Source organism: Hylobates moloch, unplaced genomic scaffold, assembly GCF_009828535.3.
Source record: "Hylobates moloch isolate HMO894 unplaced genomic scaffold, HMol_V3 SCAFFOLD_18, whole genome shotgun sequence".
Classification (NCBI taxonomy): Eukaryota; Metazoa; Chordata; class Mammalia; order Primates; family Hylobatidae; genus Hylobates; species Hylobates moloch.
In genome coordinates, this window is record NW_026652293.1 from 12557169 (window position 1) to 12572243 (window position 15075).

Sequence of the window (15075 nt, forward strand, 5' to 3'; positions counted from 1 at the left end):
GAGCCCAACCTGCGAAGTCCCAGAAGGAGGCGAGAGGGTCGTCAGAACAATAATGCAATATTATCTTTTATATGTCAGTGCAGGTGTAACAACTTTTATCCTGTCCAGAGTCTAAAATTAGGAACAGAAAACACATAACTCGAATACATCTGCAATCAAATCTAATAAATTTAGGTTTGGAATCTAAATTAATACACTCCACAGCACTCTTTGAACTACTATATATTATGTATCTAATTCAGTTAAGGGGAGTCAGGAGAGATGAAGAGAGAAAGAAGAGGGAGGGAGAGAAGTGTTTTGTGCAATCGTTTATTACTTTTACTTATTTTATTGTTAAATGTATCATCCATAGGAGAAATTATTAACAAATATTTTTTGGCTTAAAGAATGATAATAAACTCCATGTTACACTACCCATATTAAGAAATGAAGAAATAGACCATTACCAGTTCCCTAAAGGCCTCCCCTTAGTTCCTCCCCTATCTTATCCCCTTCCCCTCAGGAACAACCACTATCCTGACACCTACTTTAATTACCCATTTGCTTTTCTTTATAGCTGTACCACCTATGCATGCATCCATCCTGCATGTATAGCTTTATTATGTTTAGTTTTGACCTTTATATAATGGGCTTGTACTATTTGTAGTTTACGTTATTTGTTTCTCTCAATCAAATTGTTTTTGCAATACATTCACATTGACGAATAAAGCAGTTGTTTTTGCTTTTTCAAAGCTTTATTGTATTTTATATCTATTCTACCACGGAAGGTATTGGGTTATTTCCAGTTTGTGGCTATTGAATAGCCACAGTGCTGTTATGAACGTTCTTTTACACAGGACACACGTGCAAAAGTTTATCATCCAGCTTATATACTAGACATATAAATTGGAATTTCTGGTCAAAAAACATAATTCCTGGCCGGGCGCAGTGGCTCACGCTTGTAATTCCAGAACTTTGGGAGGCCAAGGCGGGCAGATCATGAGGTCAGGAGTTCGAGACCAGCCTGGCCGACACAGTGAAACCCCGTCTCTACTAAAAATACAGAAATCAGCTGGGCATGGTGGCAGGTGCCTGTAATCCCAGCTACTTGGGAGGCTAAGGCAGGAGAATCGCTTGAACCTGGGAGGTGGAGGTTGCAGTGAGCCGAGATTGGGCCACTGCACTCCAGCCTGGGCGACAGAGCTAGACTCCGTTAAAAAAAAAAAAAAAGACATAATTCCCATGGTCAACCTGATCAGGTAATGGCAGACTTTCTCCAGTTTATGCTCCTATCAGCACTCCTATCAGTGGGTGACAGTTTTCATTTTTTCACAGTTTCACCAAAACTCGTAACAGACTATTAAGTTTTGCCAATCGAATAGAGATGAAATATTCAATTGTGGCTTAAATATGCACTTCTAGAGTTATAAATGATGCTAAGTATCTTTTCACAAGTTTATGGGCCAATATTGTTATTATCTCTTGTTTGAAATGTCTTTATTTTTTGCCAATTTTTTTCTTGAGATTGTTTTTTCTCACTGATTTGAAGGGTTTCTCATGAATATTAATTATGTACAATAATTTGACAGATATTTCTGTGGCAAATATTTTTCCTACCCTGTGGCATACCCCTTGACATTCTTTATTGTCTTTTGATGAAAACACGTGTCTAATTTTAACATAGTCAAATTTATAATCTTTTCCTTTATGGCTTTGCTTTTGGAATCTTGTTCAAGAACTCCTTCTCGGCCGGGCGCGGTGGCTCACGCCTGTAATCCTAGCACTTTGGGAGGCCGAGGCGGGTGGATCACGAGGTCAGGAGATGGAGACCATGGTGAAACCCCGTCTCTACTAAAAATACAAAAAATTAGCCAGGCGCGGTGGCGGGCGCCTGTAGTCCCCGCTACTCCGGAGGCTGAGACAGGAGAATGGCGTGAACCCGGGAGGCAGAGCTTGCAGTGAGCCGAGATCGCTCCACTGCACTCCAGCCTGGGTGACAGAGCGAGACTCCGTCTCAAAAAAAAAAAAAAAGAAATCCTTCTCTACCTAAGAGGAACAGAGATATTTTCCTATAGCATCGTCTAACATTTTTAGTGTTGCCACCTACATATAAATGTCTAATACATCTGGAATTCATTTTTGTATATGGTATAAGGTAGGGATTCAATTTCACTTGGATAAACAATTGTCCCAGAACAACGTATTAAACAGTTTATCCTTAAACTATTGACCTGTAATAACCACTGTGTCGTAAATTAAGTTTCCAAATAGGCATAGGTCTATTGTTTTCTACTATTCTATGTGTCTATTGATACACCAATATCACACTGTTTTAATTACTATAGAAATAATAAGTCTTGATATCTAATAGGGCACATTTTCTCCCTTCCTTTTCTTCTTCAGCAATGTCTTCACTATTTTTGATTCTTGGCTCATTCACATCAATTTTTTTTTTTTTTTTTTTTGAGACGGAGTCTCGCTCTGTCACCCAGGCTGGAGTGCAGTGGCGCAATCTCGGCTCACTGCAAGCTCCGCCTCCCGGGTTCACGCCATTCTCCTGCCTCAGCCTCTCCGAGTAGCTGGGACTACAGGCGCCCGCCACCACGCCCGGCTAATTTTTTTGTATTTTTAGTAGAGACGGGGTTTCACCGTGGTCTTGATCTCCTGACCTCGTGATCCACCCGCCTCGGCCTCCCAAAGTGCTGGGATTATAAGCGTGAGCCACCGCGCCCGGCCCACATCAATTTTATAATCACTTTGTCAATTTGCATGAAAAATCCTGTTGGGATTTTTATTGAAATGCATTGAATCTACAGACTCAATTAACATATTTGAAATATTATCTTCCTATCCTGGAACATAGCATGCTCATTTATTTATGCCTTTTAAAATTTGTTTCAATAAAGTTTCATAATTTCTTCATGTAGTTTTTGCACACTTTTTCTTAGATCTATTTCTGGGTGTTTCATATGTTTGTTGCTATCCAAAACGATATTTGTTTAAAGTAGCATTTTCTGATTGACGATAGCTGTTCATGGAAATACAAATAATTTTTTAATGTAGATTATTTTATTCAGAGCTTTTGTTAAATTGTTTTATTAATTTTCATAATTTATAGATTATTTGGCAGTTTTATGTTGGCAGTTATATCATCTGCAGTAATGCCAGCTTTGCTTCTCTCTTTCCAATTCTTACGTGTTCATTGCACTGACTAGTAGCCCCAGTACAATGATAATTTCTATAAATGATGACAGTAACAATTTGTCTTGCTTCTGATTTTGAAGAGAATGCTTTCAACATTCCAACATTAATTATGATGTTTCCTGCAGGTCTTTCTAGATGCTCTTTCCAGGGTTATGGATGTTTTCCTTCTTTTTCTAGTTAACTAACAGTTTTTTAAAATCACAAATATAAGAGCAAACATGTATTACCAGAAAAGATTGTTCTAAATGCTTTACATATGTAAATTATTTTAATCCTCACAACTTCATAGGTAATACCTATGAAGAAGTTATTATTAATTTTATCTGTATAGTTAAGAAACAAAACTGAAGCTCAGAGTGATTAAATAGCTTGCTGAAGGTTGTAAAGTTTCTTAATAGTATAATTAGCATTCAAAACCAGGCAGTTTGGCTCCAGAGTCCCTCTTATAACACGCTACTACCTCTCACTGAATGTTGAATTTTATTGAATCCTTTATCTACATCTACTGAGGTGATTGTATGGTTTTTTTCTTTTATCAATGTGGTGAATTATATTAATCATTTTTCTAGTATTAACCCCATTTTGCAACTCTGGTATAAATCTATCTTGGTCATGATGTTAAACATGTTTCCTTCTTGCTGAATTCAATTCACTGACATTTGTTAAGAATTGTGTTAAAGATTTTGCATCTATATTACTAAATTAGATTAGCCTGTAAATTTTCTCCTTTGTGCTCTCCTTGTGATTCTAGTGTCAATATTAGGCTAATTTTATTTAATAAATTGAGGAGTATATTAGTCAGCTCAGGCTGCCACAACAAAATATTATAGATTGGGTGGCTTCAACAACAGAAATTTGTTTCTCTTGGTTCTTGGCCAGGAAGTCCAAGATCAAGGTGCCAGCTGATTCCACTCCCGGCGAAGGCTCTCTTCCTGGCTTGCAGATGGCACCCTTCCTGCTGTGCACTCACCTGCCTTTTCCTTGGTGTGTGCACATGGAGAGGGAGAGAAAGCTCTCTAGTGTCTCTTCGTATAAGGACATTAATCCCACCGTGAGGGGCCCACCCTCATGACTTCATCTAACCCTAATTACCTTCCAAAGGCCTCGTCTCCAAATACCATCACACTGAGGGTTAGGGCTTCAACATGTATATTTTGGGAGGACACAAACATTCAGTCCATAACAGGAACTGAATGGACTGGAAAAGTTTGTAAAGATTGTAAATGTTCCTTAGACATTTGGAAGAACTTTCCACCTATCAGATTTTTGGGCTGTGTTTTCTTTGTGGGAAAATGCTTAACTGCCAGTGGGATTTATTTGATAATATAGGGCTATTCGGGTTTTCTATCTTTTCTTGAGTCTGTTTTGGTAAATGATTTTTTTTCCTAGAAATTTACACATGCCATTGACCTTTTCAATTGCATTAACCTATTGTTTTAAATAGTATCTTTTATCTCTTCTGAATCTGTAAGGGGTCCGCTTTTTCATTCTTAATAACATTTGACATCTCTTTTTTCTTTGATTAATCGTGTCACATTTGTTAATATTAATAGCCACTTCAAAAAGACAATATTTGAGTTTGATTATCCACTCTTTAATGTGTTTTAAAATCATTAATTGCTGCCTTTTATTGTTTTCTTTTAAGTTCTTTTACATTTATTTTGATTTTTTTTCATTTTTAAAAAGTTATTTTCTATGTTAGTCAGGATACGCTAGTTGCTGTGACAACCTCCAAATCTCAGTAGCCTAATACAGTTAAAGTTTATTTCTCATTTCTCAGTCCAATGTAGGTTGCCATGGAGGACCTTGCTCCACCCAAAGTCACTCAGGAACTGGAGACGCTTTCATCAATTGGCTCTGCTATACTCTGGATTGCAGAGTCCTACAAAAGATGCTTTGCATTCAGCTGGTAGCTGAAGGAGGAGAGAAAGAATGGATTCTTGTACAGGAAGTAACGTTATTCACATTGCTTCTGTCCTTATTCCCTTGACCAGAGCTCAGTCACATGATCATAGCAGATTGTGGGAGGCTGGAAAATTGTCTCTGACATGGATCCTTATCTTATTAATATTGAATCTTTCTATTCTTTTTCAGAGTAAGCATATAAGCTACAAATTTTCTTCTACATTTTATTTTCACTGGATTCTACAAGTTTTGATGTGTAGTTTTAAAAATTATTATTTAGTTCTATATATTTTCTTTTTTATTATGATTTTTTTCTTTTTGTAATTAATTGTTCAATGGTATGCTTTTGAATTTCCAGATGTATGGACTTTTTATATACTTTTTTATTTTAAAATATCTATACTTATCATTCTTTTTTGCTTCTCAGAACTTATCTCTAGAATCATTTTTCTTCTATCTGAAGTTAATGAGTGAAAGTTATTCAGTTTATTGGTTAATTCTCTCAGCTCTGTTTTCTGAAAAAGTCTCTATTTTGCCCGCATAATAATACTTTCAGAGAAGTTAAATTATTGTATTACCAAGAGATCTACACATGTTAAGGTTTTGGTATATATTAACTAATTTTCCTGCAGATATATTCTATTAATTTATAGAACAGCAGTATATGAAAGTTTATATTTTTGATACACTGAAAAATTAGTTATTATAATTCTTTAACTCTTGCTAAACTGATGGGTGACAAGTGGCACATAATTGCAATACATTGCTTCATAATTTTTATAAACTCCATGATTCCTTTTTGTACAATTGTCTATTACAATGTTGTCCTTTTCTTATTGACTCATGAGAACTCTATTTATTATCAAAATTTGACTACCATATATGTTGTAAAAATTTTAAAACAATTTTTCATTTGTCTTTTAACTTTGTTTATAGTCGTTTTAAAATTCAAAATTATTTTGTTATGTAGTCAACTCTATAAAAAGTTTTTGTCTTTGATGTAAAGGGCTCAGAAAGCCCTTTCCCAGTCCCAAGATGAAATAAATAATAACTTAGATTTTTTTCTTTTGCTTTTATATATGCATGTTTTATAACTCTCTTTAATCCATTTGAAATGTATTATGGTGTATGGTATGAGGTAAGCATCCAATTAATTTTTTCCCAACTAGTTGATCAATTATCCAAGTACTATTTCCGTCCTTACTCAAAAAGTCATCTTTATTTCACCTTTAAACTAAGCATTTTATTTTTTGTTTGTTTGAATAAAGTCTTTCTCTCCATCCATATGGCATTTGGTAGATTTCCTCAACCAAATATGACCAAAAATTGCACTTACATCAAACATTTATTTCATTTTCTGTACATTTGCCTCATAGTGTCTCTTTAAACTTTCTCTCGTTTTTATAAATTAGAGCCAAGAGAGGATAAGATATGTGAGTAATGCTGTCTCTGTATGTGAGCCTTTTGAGAGATTGGGAGGGATCACGTCTTGAGAAGTAATAAAAAATATTTGAGCTCACTATATGCCAGGGACTGAGGAAAAAGTTGTGAAGACAAGAACAGATAAGATCCCGTACCTACTCTCGCGGAGCTAATGCTCTAGTTGGAGAGACAGACAAATATACAGGAAAGACAAATAATGAAATGGTAGATGCATTCCTTTAACATGGTAAACGATGCAGGGATGTCTGTTATCCATGCAACAGTTCAATACAGTGTTGGAAGCAGTAGTCAATGCAATAGGTGAAGAAAATTAGGGTGTAAAAAACAGGAAGAGAAGAAATAAAACTGTATTTTTGCAGATGATATGATAAAATATTTAGACACTGAAAAGATTTAACGAACTATTATAATGAATAAGTTCAGCAAAATTGCTGAATACTAGATTAACTTTTAAAAAATCAGTATCATTGTTTTACACCATCAATAACCCACTAAAAAATAGAGTAGACAATAGAATGTCATTCATAGTGTTAAAAAAGCTACAAAGTAGCTAGGAATTACTCTAACAAAGGATGCACATCACATTCATAGGGAAAATGTAAAATTTAATAAAGGGCATTTAATAAAAGACATTTAATAAAGTCTTTTAAAAGACTTGAATAAGTGAAGAGGTTAAATCTCACTCATCAGTAGAATAACTGAATATTGTAAATTTGTCCATTATCCCCTTTGATTACATTAAATCAATGTAATCTCAATGAAAATTCCAGCAGTATTTTTTAAAACCCAAACTTATACTAAAGTCTATATTGAAAAAATAAAGTTCTACAAATAGCCATGCTAATTTTGTAAAAGAAAATCCAAAAGAGGGATCTAATCTATCAGATATGAAGTCATACTGAAAATTACACCACTATACTACTGGTGTGGAAACAGGAAATGGACCAAATAACAGAATACAGAGACCGGAAACATACAAAATTATATAAGAGAACTTTCCCCGGTGGTAACAGAAGAGACTATTGAATAGCATTAGGAAAACTAGATCACTAAATGGAGAGCAATAAAGATAGCTTTTACTTCAATCCATTTATGAAGGTGAACTACAAATGAATTAAAGACGTAAATGTGAAGGTAAAACAGCTAACTGAAGGAAATGTAGTGGGATATCTTTGTGACTTTGGGTTGGGAAGAATTTCTTAAACAAAACTCCCTTGCAACACACACGCATACACATACACACACACGCACGCACAAACTATAAAGAAAAAGAATAATGGATTTTGCTACATCCAAATTAATGATTTTTGTTTACTAAAAAGCACCATAGGTTAAGTTAACAAACATGATAGGTTAGGAGCCTTCTATTTCTAGCACTGTAATGGAAAAAAAATCCTGAAAACCCAGTGCTGCAAAACACCTAAAAAATGCTACATAAAATATTTTTAAATGTAATTTTAAATGCATAGCTGAGATTGCAAGAAAGAAAGGAAAATCCTCAGAGGCCAAAAATAAACTGGTAGCACAAATCCTGAGTGTCAAGTGAGTGTTGTGCCATCATCAACACTTTCGAGTTTATCAATTTTAATGAAAGGGGTAGAGGGACATGAAGTAGGACCTTTGGTGAAATAAGCCTTAAAAGGATCAAACTGATTCCAAGAAGCTTAACTGTGTGCCAGAACAAAGACCAACACTATTTAAAGGAATGCAACAAAATCAAAGATACAACAGTGTAAATGTACAATGCCAGGCATAAAATAAAACATTACCAGGCATGTCAATGATGAATACATGTCCCATTACCAGGAGAAAATCCATCAAAATAAACATATCCAGAAATTACCCAGAGATGGTAGAATTAGCAGACAAGGATGTTAAAACCACTATTACAAATGTGCTCCATAAACTCAAGAAGGTAGAAACACGTGAATGTGGTAAGAGAAACAAAAGATACATACCTCTAGAAGTTCTAGAGATTTAAAGGATACAGTATCTGAAATGAAAAACATACAAAATGAGATCACCAGTAGTTTAGACACTGCAGAAGAAAAAAATTCAATGAACTTCAATACATAGTTATTGAAGCACGGAGAAAAATGGAATGAAAAACAAAAAAAGGAATACAGCCCTAATGAGCTGTGTTCAAATGTCAATCATTCTAACCTAAGTGAAACTGGAGCCACTAAAGTAGAGGTACAGAAAAATATTTGAATAAATAATAGCCAAACATTTCTAAATTTGATGAAAATTACAACTCACAAATCCTTCCCAACAAAGAAAACCCCAGGCCCAGGGGTTTTATCAGTAAATTCTACCAAACACTTAAGGAAGATATAACATCAACTCTATACAAACTTTTCCAGAAAATAGAAGAGGATAAAGTAATAAAGAGTCTAAAAGTAGACCCACACATATGGTCAATTGACTTTCAACAACCCCGCAAGCTGATACATTGTAATTAAATTGCTGATAAGGAGAAAATATTAAAAGCAGAGAAAAGTGTTCTTTGTACCTAAGAACGAAGATAAGAACGATAGCAGACATTTCAACAAAAATTGCAAGTCAAAAGATAATTAAGTGAGAAAAGGTAATGAGGTAACAGATTAAGAATAAAAAGAAGACACGTGTTTCTACTGTGAAGAATGAAAGAGGATATCACTACAGAGCCTATAGATAGTAAAATGATTACAAGGGAATATTATAAACAACTTTGTACCAACAAATTCAACAATGTAGATGAAATTGACAAATTCTTTAAAAGTCGCAAATTATCAAAGTTCGTTCAGGAAGTCATTGGTAGCTTGGATAGCCCTATATGTTTGTTGAAAAAATTGAGTCTGAGGTCAAATCCTTCCCACAAACAAAACTCCAGGTCCAGTGGCTTTATTGGTAAATTCTACCAAACATTTAACGAAGATGTAACATCAACTCTAAACAAACTTTTCCAGAAAATAGAAGAGGAGTAAGTAATAAAGAGTCTGAAAGTCGACCCACACATGTGTGGTCAATTGACTTTCAACAAGCATTCCAAGGTAATTCAATGGAGAAAAAGAAACTCTAACAAAAAAAAACCCAGCTTGACTCTTAACATCTCACACCACACACACCACATACAAAAATTAACTTAAAATGCATAGAATGAAATGCAAGAAGTAAAACCATAACACTTCTAGAAGAAAACAAGAGAAAAATCTTTGTGACCTTGATTAGGCAACTCCTATTCTTAATTTACAAATGAGGAACAAGGCATAGATAGGTTAAAGATCTTGCACAACTAGTTAGTAGCGGAACTAGTCTTTAAACCCTTAAACTTATGCTCAGATTCTTTTTTTTTTTTCATTATACTTTAAGTTCTAGGGTACGTGTGCACAACGTGCAGGTTAGTTACATAGGTATACATGTGCCATGTTGGTTTGCTGCACCCATCAACTGGTCATTTACATTAGCTGTTTCTCCTAATGCTATCCCTCCCGCAGCCCCCCACCTCACAACAGGCCCCCGTGTGTGATGTTCCCCACCCTGTGTCCAAGTGTTCTCATTGTTCCATTCCCACCTGTGAGTGAGAACACGCAGTGTTTGGTTTTCTGTCCTTGTGATAGTTTGCTGAGGATGATGGTTTCCAGCTTCACCCATGTCCCTGCAAAGGACATGAACTCATCCTTTTTTGTGGCTGCATAGTATTCCGTGGTGTATATGTGCCACATTTTCCTAATCCAGTCTATCATTGATGGACATTTGGGTTGGTTCCAAGTCTTTGCTATCGTGAATAGTGCTGCAATAAACATACGTATGCATATGTGTTTATAGTAGCATGATTTATAATCCTTTGGGTATATACCCAGTAATGGGATCACTGGGTCAAATGGTATTTCTAGTTCTAGATCCTTGGGGAATTGCCACATTGTTTTCCACAATGGTTGAACTAATTTACACTCCCACCAACAGTGTAAAAGCATTCCTGTTTCTCCACATCCTCTCCAGCATTTGTTGTTTCCTGACTTTTTAATGATTGCCACTCTAACTGGCATGAGATGGTATCTCATTGTGGTTTTGATTTGCATTTCTCTGATGACCGGTGATGATGAGCATTTTTCCACGTGTCTGTTGGCTGCCTAAATGTCTTCTTTTGAGAAGTGTCTGTTCATATCCTTTGCCCACTTTTTGATGGACTTGTTTGTTTTCTTCTTGTAAACTTGTTTAAGTTCTTTTTAGATTCTGGATATTAGCCCTTTGTCAGATGGGTAAATTGGAAACATTTACTCCCATTCTATAGGTTGCCTGTTCACTCTGATGGTAGTTTCTTTTGCTGTGCAGAAGCTCTTTAGTTTAAGTAGATCCCATTTGTCTATTTTGGCTTTTGTTGCCATTGCTTTTGGTGTTTTAGTCGTGAAATCTTTGCCCATGCCTATGTCCTGAATGATATTGCCTAGGTTTTCTTGTAGGGTTTTTATGGTTTTAGGTCTAACATTTAAGTCTTTAATCCATCTTGAATTAATTTTTGTATAAGGTGTAAGGAAGGGATCCAGTTTCAGCTTTCTACATATGGCTAGCTAGTTTTCCCAGCACCATTTATTAAATTGGGAATCTTTTTGCCATTTCTTGTTTTTGTCAGGTTTGTCAAAGATCAGATGGTTGTAGATGTGTGGTGCTATTTCTGAGGCTATTTCTGTTCCATTGGTCTATATAACTGTTTTGGTACCAGTACCATGCTGTTTTGGTTACTGTAGCCTTGTAGTATAGTTTGAAGTCAGGTAGCGTGACACTTCCAGCTTTGTTCTTTTTGCTTAGAATTGTGGATATGCAGGCTCTTTTTTGGTTCCATATGAACTTCAAAGTAGTTTTTTCCAATTCTGTGAAGAAAGTCATTGGTAGCTTGATGGGGATGGCATTGAATTTATAAATTACCTTGGGCAGTATGGCCATTTTCACAATACTGATTCTTCCTATCCATGAGCATGGAATGTTCTTCCACTTATTTGTGTCCTCTTTTATTTCGTTGAGCAGTGGTTTATAGTGCTCCTTGAAGAGGTCCTTCACATCCCTTGTAAGTTGGATTCCTAGGTATTTTATTCTCTTTGTAGCAATTGTGAATGGGAGTTCACTCATGATTTGGCTCTCTGTTTTTCTGTTATTGGTGTATAGGAATGCTTGTGATTTTTACACGTTGATTTTGTATCCTGAGACTTTGCTGAAGTTGCTTATCAGCTTAAGGAGATTTTGGGCTGAGAAAATGGGGTTTTCTAAATATATAATCATGTCATCTGCAAACAGGGACAATTTGACTTCCTCTTTTCCTAATTGAATACCCTTTATTTCTTTCTCTTGCCTGATTGCCCTGGCCAGCACTTCCAACACTATGTTGACTAGGAGTGGTGAGAGAGGGCATCCTTCTCTCATGCCGGTTTTCAAAGGGGATGCTTCCAGTTTTTGCCCATTCAGTATGATATTGGCTGTGGGTTTTTCATAAATAGCTCTTATTATTTTGAGATATGCTCAGATTCTATACTTGACTGGCAGGGACTTTTTTTGTCTTTGTGTGGAAATGAATGAAAATGCCATGACCGTTCCTTTTGCCTTCATATCCCACCCCAGTTACAGAAGTATGCTAGCCCCTCCCAGGGACACCTAACCTGGCCTGCCCCAGGATATTGGCACTCTGCTGTCCACTGCCAAAAGAGACCACTGCTTTTCACTGTCCCAGGCCTCTGAGAGCAGGAACTCTGCCTCCATCGTGGTTGGTGCCCAGAGCACACATACGCCTTTAAATTTGGTCCCGGAATGCTTCCCTTTGGCATTAGACCAAAGGGCTGTGATAGCTACACAGGTCACCCTGAATTGTCTAATCTGAACCACTTGCCAGCCCTCGAACCCAATTTGTGCTTCCCTACCTCCTTACCTTTGCTGATGGTGTTCTCCACCCTGATAGACCCTTGCCCATTCCTGCCTGTCCAGTTGCTACTTTTCCCTCAAGCATGTTACCACTTTAGGAAGCCCTCCTTGAGGTTCTCAGCCTGCAGCATCTCTCCTCCTCTGAACTCCTCTGGACTTTATTGGTGCCTTTCTTAGAATATGCATCACAGGCTACCTTGGATTATGGCTCTTGGTATTCAAGTCTTGTGTCCCTGCCATGGGTCCCTTGGCTATAGGACTCATATCTGTGTCATCTTCATCTCCACCTCCACAGTCCCTGATTCAGGCTCATCAAAAAAAAAATGAAGGTGTCTTATGAAGCCATCATGAGTTATAGTCTTTTGTCCTTATATTGCCTCAATAGGTCAGTCCCCTGTAGCCCACCCTTAGAGGTACAGAAAGGTCTCTCTTCTCATCCTCAATATGAGTGTCTGCTCAGAGCTAGGCATGCCACAGGCACTGGGATATCCCCTCTGTGCAAACAACCTCTTCTCTGCATTTCTGAAACCACAGACTATTGGCCTGAGGCCCTGCCCTCCTTCAACTCCAGGACTGTGCAGCATGGAAAGAACTCATGAGAACTGCCCCACACAGGCTGAGGTGTCCAGCCACTGCCTCTCAGTTTCTAAGAACTTCCTTCTTTTCCTATGGCCATGGTGTTGGCCTGCTGTGTTAGCAAGGTAGAGATAACAAGAGAAATTCCAAGGAAAACAGCTCATGCAGGTTTCTTTGGTGGGAGAAGGAATGAGCTATAAAAGGTTGTCTGGTCTGCGCCCCTGCCTCTGGGGGACACTCTTGGTCTATTTTAGGTGAACAGTTCCCTCTCCGGTTCAGAGAACCTTCCCTTGGTCACATATTCTCACTCTTCAGAAACAGATTTTTGGCATTAACCCCTCCTCCTGTGATTCACCCTCCTTCCTTCATGCATCTGACCTGCAATTAGTGGCAAAGGGAGGCTGAGGGAAGCAGAAGCCAGGATCTGAGCAGAGGGAGTGAAGGGCAGACAGTGTTCTAGCTCATCGGGTCACCTGCTGGGCCTCAGAGCTGATGCCCTGGGAGAGAGTGGGGTTCAGCCTTCCCCGGGGCTCCTTCCTTTCTTTTGGCTCCTAGAAACTCTGGAATATTTTCTGGGAGGCTGAGAGTTTGGGGGCCATGCCTTGAGGATAATGGAGTGCAAGAGTTCTGGGGTCAGTGGTGGGGTGACCCACCTGGGAAAGGGAGGCATCCCATCCCTCCTGTGACATGGGGCAGTGGGGACTGTGAAGGTGAAAAGGCCTCCTGGAGCCTTGAGTGAGAGTCACACCCTCATGCACTTGATAGCCTCTTTCTTCCCCTTCTGACAGGGGCTCAGATCCTGGAGTGGGATTCTCCCTAACTCAGACTCTTTCTGGTCCTGGAGAGTGACAGACATAGGCCAACCCTAGGCAACCCCAGCCCTGTGGTCCCCACACACGTAACACCTGGGGAGGCCTCCAGCTCTGCTGCTCACAGGATTTCTGCCAGTCAGAAGAGTGCAGGAAACACAGGCCAGGAGGAAGAGAAGCATCTCCATTACCCTCTAACCTTTCTTGGCTTTCTCACCATTGCAATCAACTATGCAGGCCTGGGCTGCAGGAGAAGAGTCCAGTTCTGAGCCCATCCTTCCCTCCATCCAGAACCCACCCATCCTCCCAACTGAAGCCTGGAATAAAGGCTCTGCTTTGGAAATCTTTCCTCCAACACACCCACCCCAAGTAAATTTGCCAATGATCTGCCCGTATTAGCCTAATGTTTTAATGAAGAAAACGTACAGAAAGCACATGCTGCACCCCTGGAATCTCTTGAATCCAGGAAGTGGAGGCTGCCCCCACCCACACACATGCCCTCGATGCCCTAGTCCTCACCCAGGTCCTCTGACCTCCTCTTCTCTTCCCTCCCAGTGGTCACAGAAGGCCCAGCTGTGCCCACCCTCCCTCCAAAGGGCTCAGCCCAGGAAAATAAGGAGCCGGCCCATCCTGCAGGCAAGTGCCCTCTGGATCTCCTAAAGCGAAGAAGAAAGAAACCCATAAGGTGAGGGTCCAGGAGGTTCGCTGTCATTCCGTTGAGCGACTTAGCTTGGAGCCAGGCGGTGGAATGCCCTCCTCCCTTGTTTTTCTTCCGCAAGGACTTCATGTCTTCCTGGCCAAAACCTTGCCAGGCATCTTCTCACTCCCATTTTCCTGGGGCTCTGGGCACAGCCTCCATCCTTGGGATTGGCTTCCTGGGCCAGTGCAGGTGTCGGAAGTGAAGCTTCAAGGGTCCAGGACCATCCCAGGGTGAGGTGAAGCTAGGGGCTGGGTTCTGCAAGACACAGAATATTCCAGTTGGTCCAGAGGGGCAGCCACCCCACCCCGCACCTGTTCAGTGGTGAAGAAAACTCAGCATGGGGCTTAGGCTACAGGCTCTGCCATCAGGGGGTATGGGTTCAAATCCAGAGCCACCATGTGCTCTCTGAGCTTGGGCAAAGCCCTTTGCCAGCCCCTCGGGGAACCATAACCACCCCTAATGCCAGCTTTGTTCCAGGACTACATATGTACACAAGCTGGGGAGCTTTGAGAGTGGCTTCCTAAATGCCTAAGCACAGGTGCTACAGAGAGGAGAGATGCTCTGCTCCAG

At 39.0% G+C, this 15075-nt stretch overlaps 1 protein-coding gene across 2 annotated transcripts in view; it reads right to left on the bottom strand.

Moving 5' to 3' along the window:
• Positions 1-14200: 14200 nt before the first annotated feature.
• Positions 14201-15075, bottom strand: part of IGFN1 (immunoglobulin like and fibronectin type III domain containing 1) — a 36768-nt gene continuing 35893 nt past the window's right edge. For both annotated transcript variants that reach the window (XM_032137071.2, XM_058430829.1), the window contains one exon: positions 14201-14760. In XM_032137071.2, the coding sequence (XP_031992962.1) occupies positions 14747-14760 (14 nt within the window). In that variant the 3' untranslated portion in view covers positions 14201-14746. The remainder of the gene's footprint in view (positions 14761-15075) is intronic.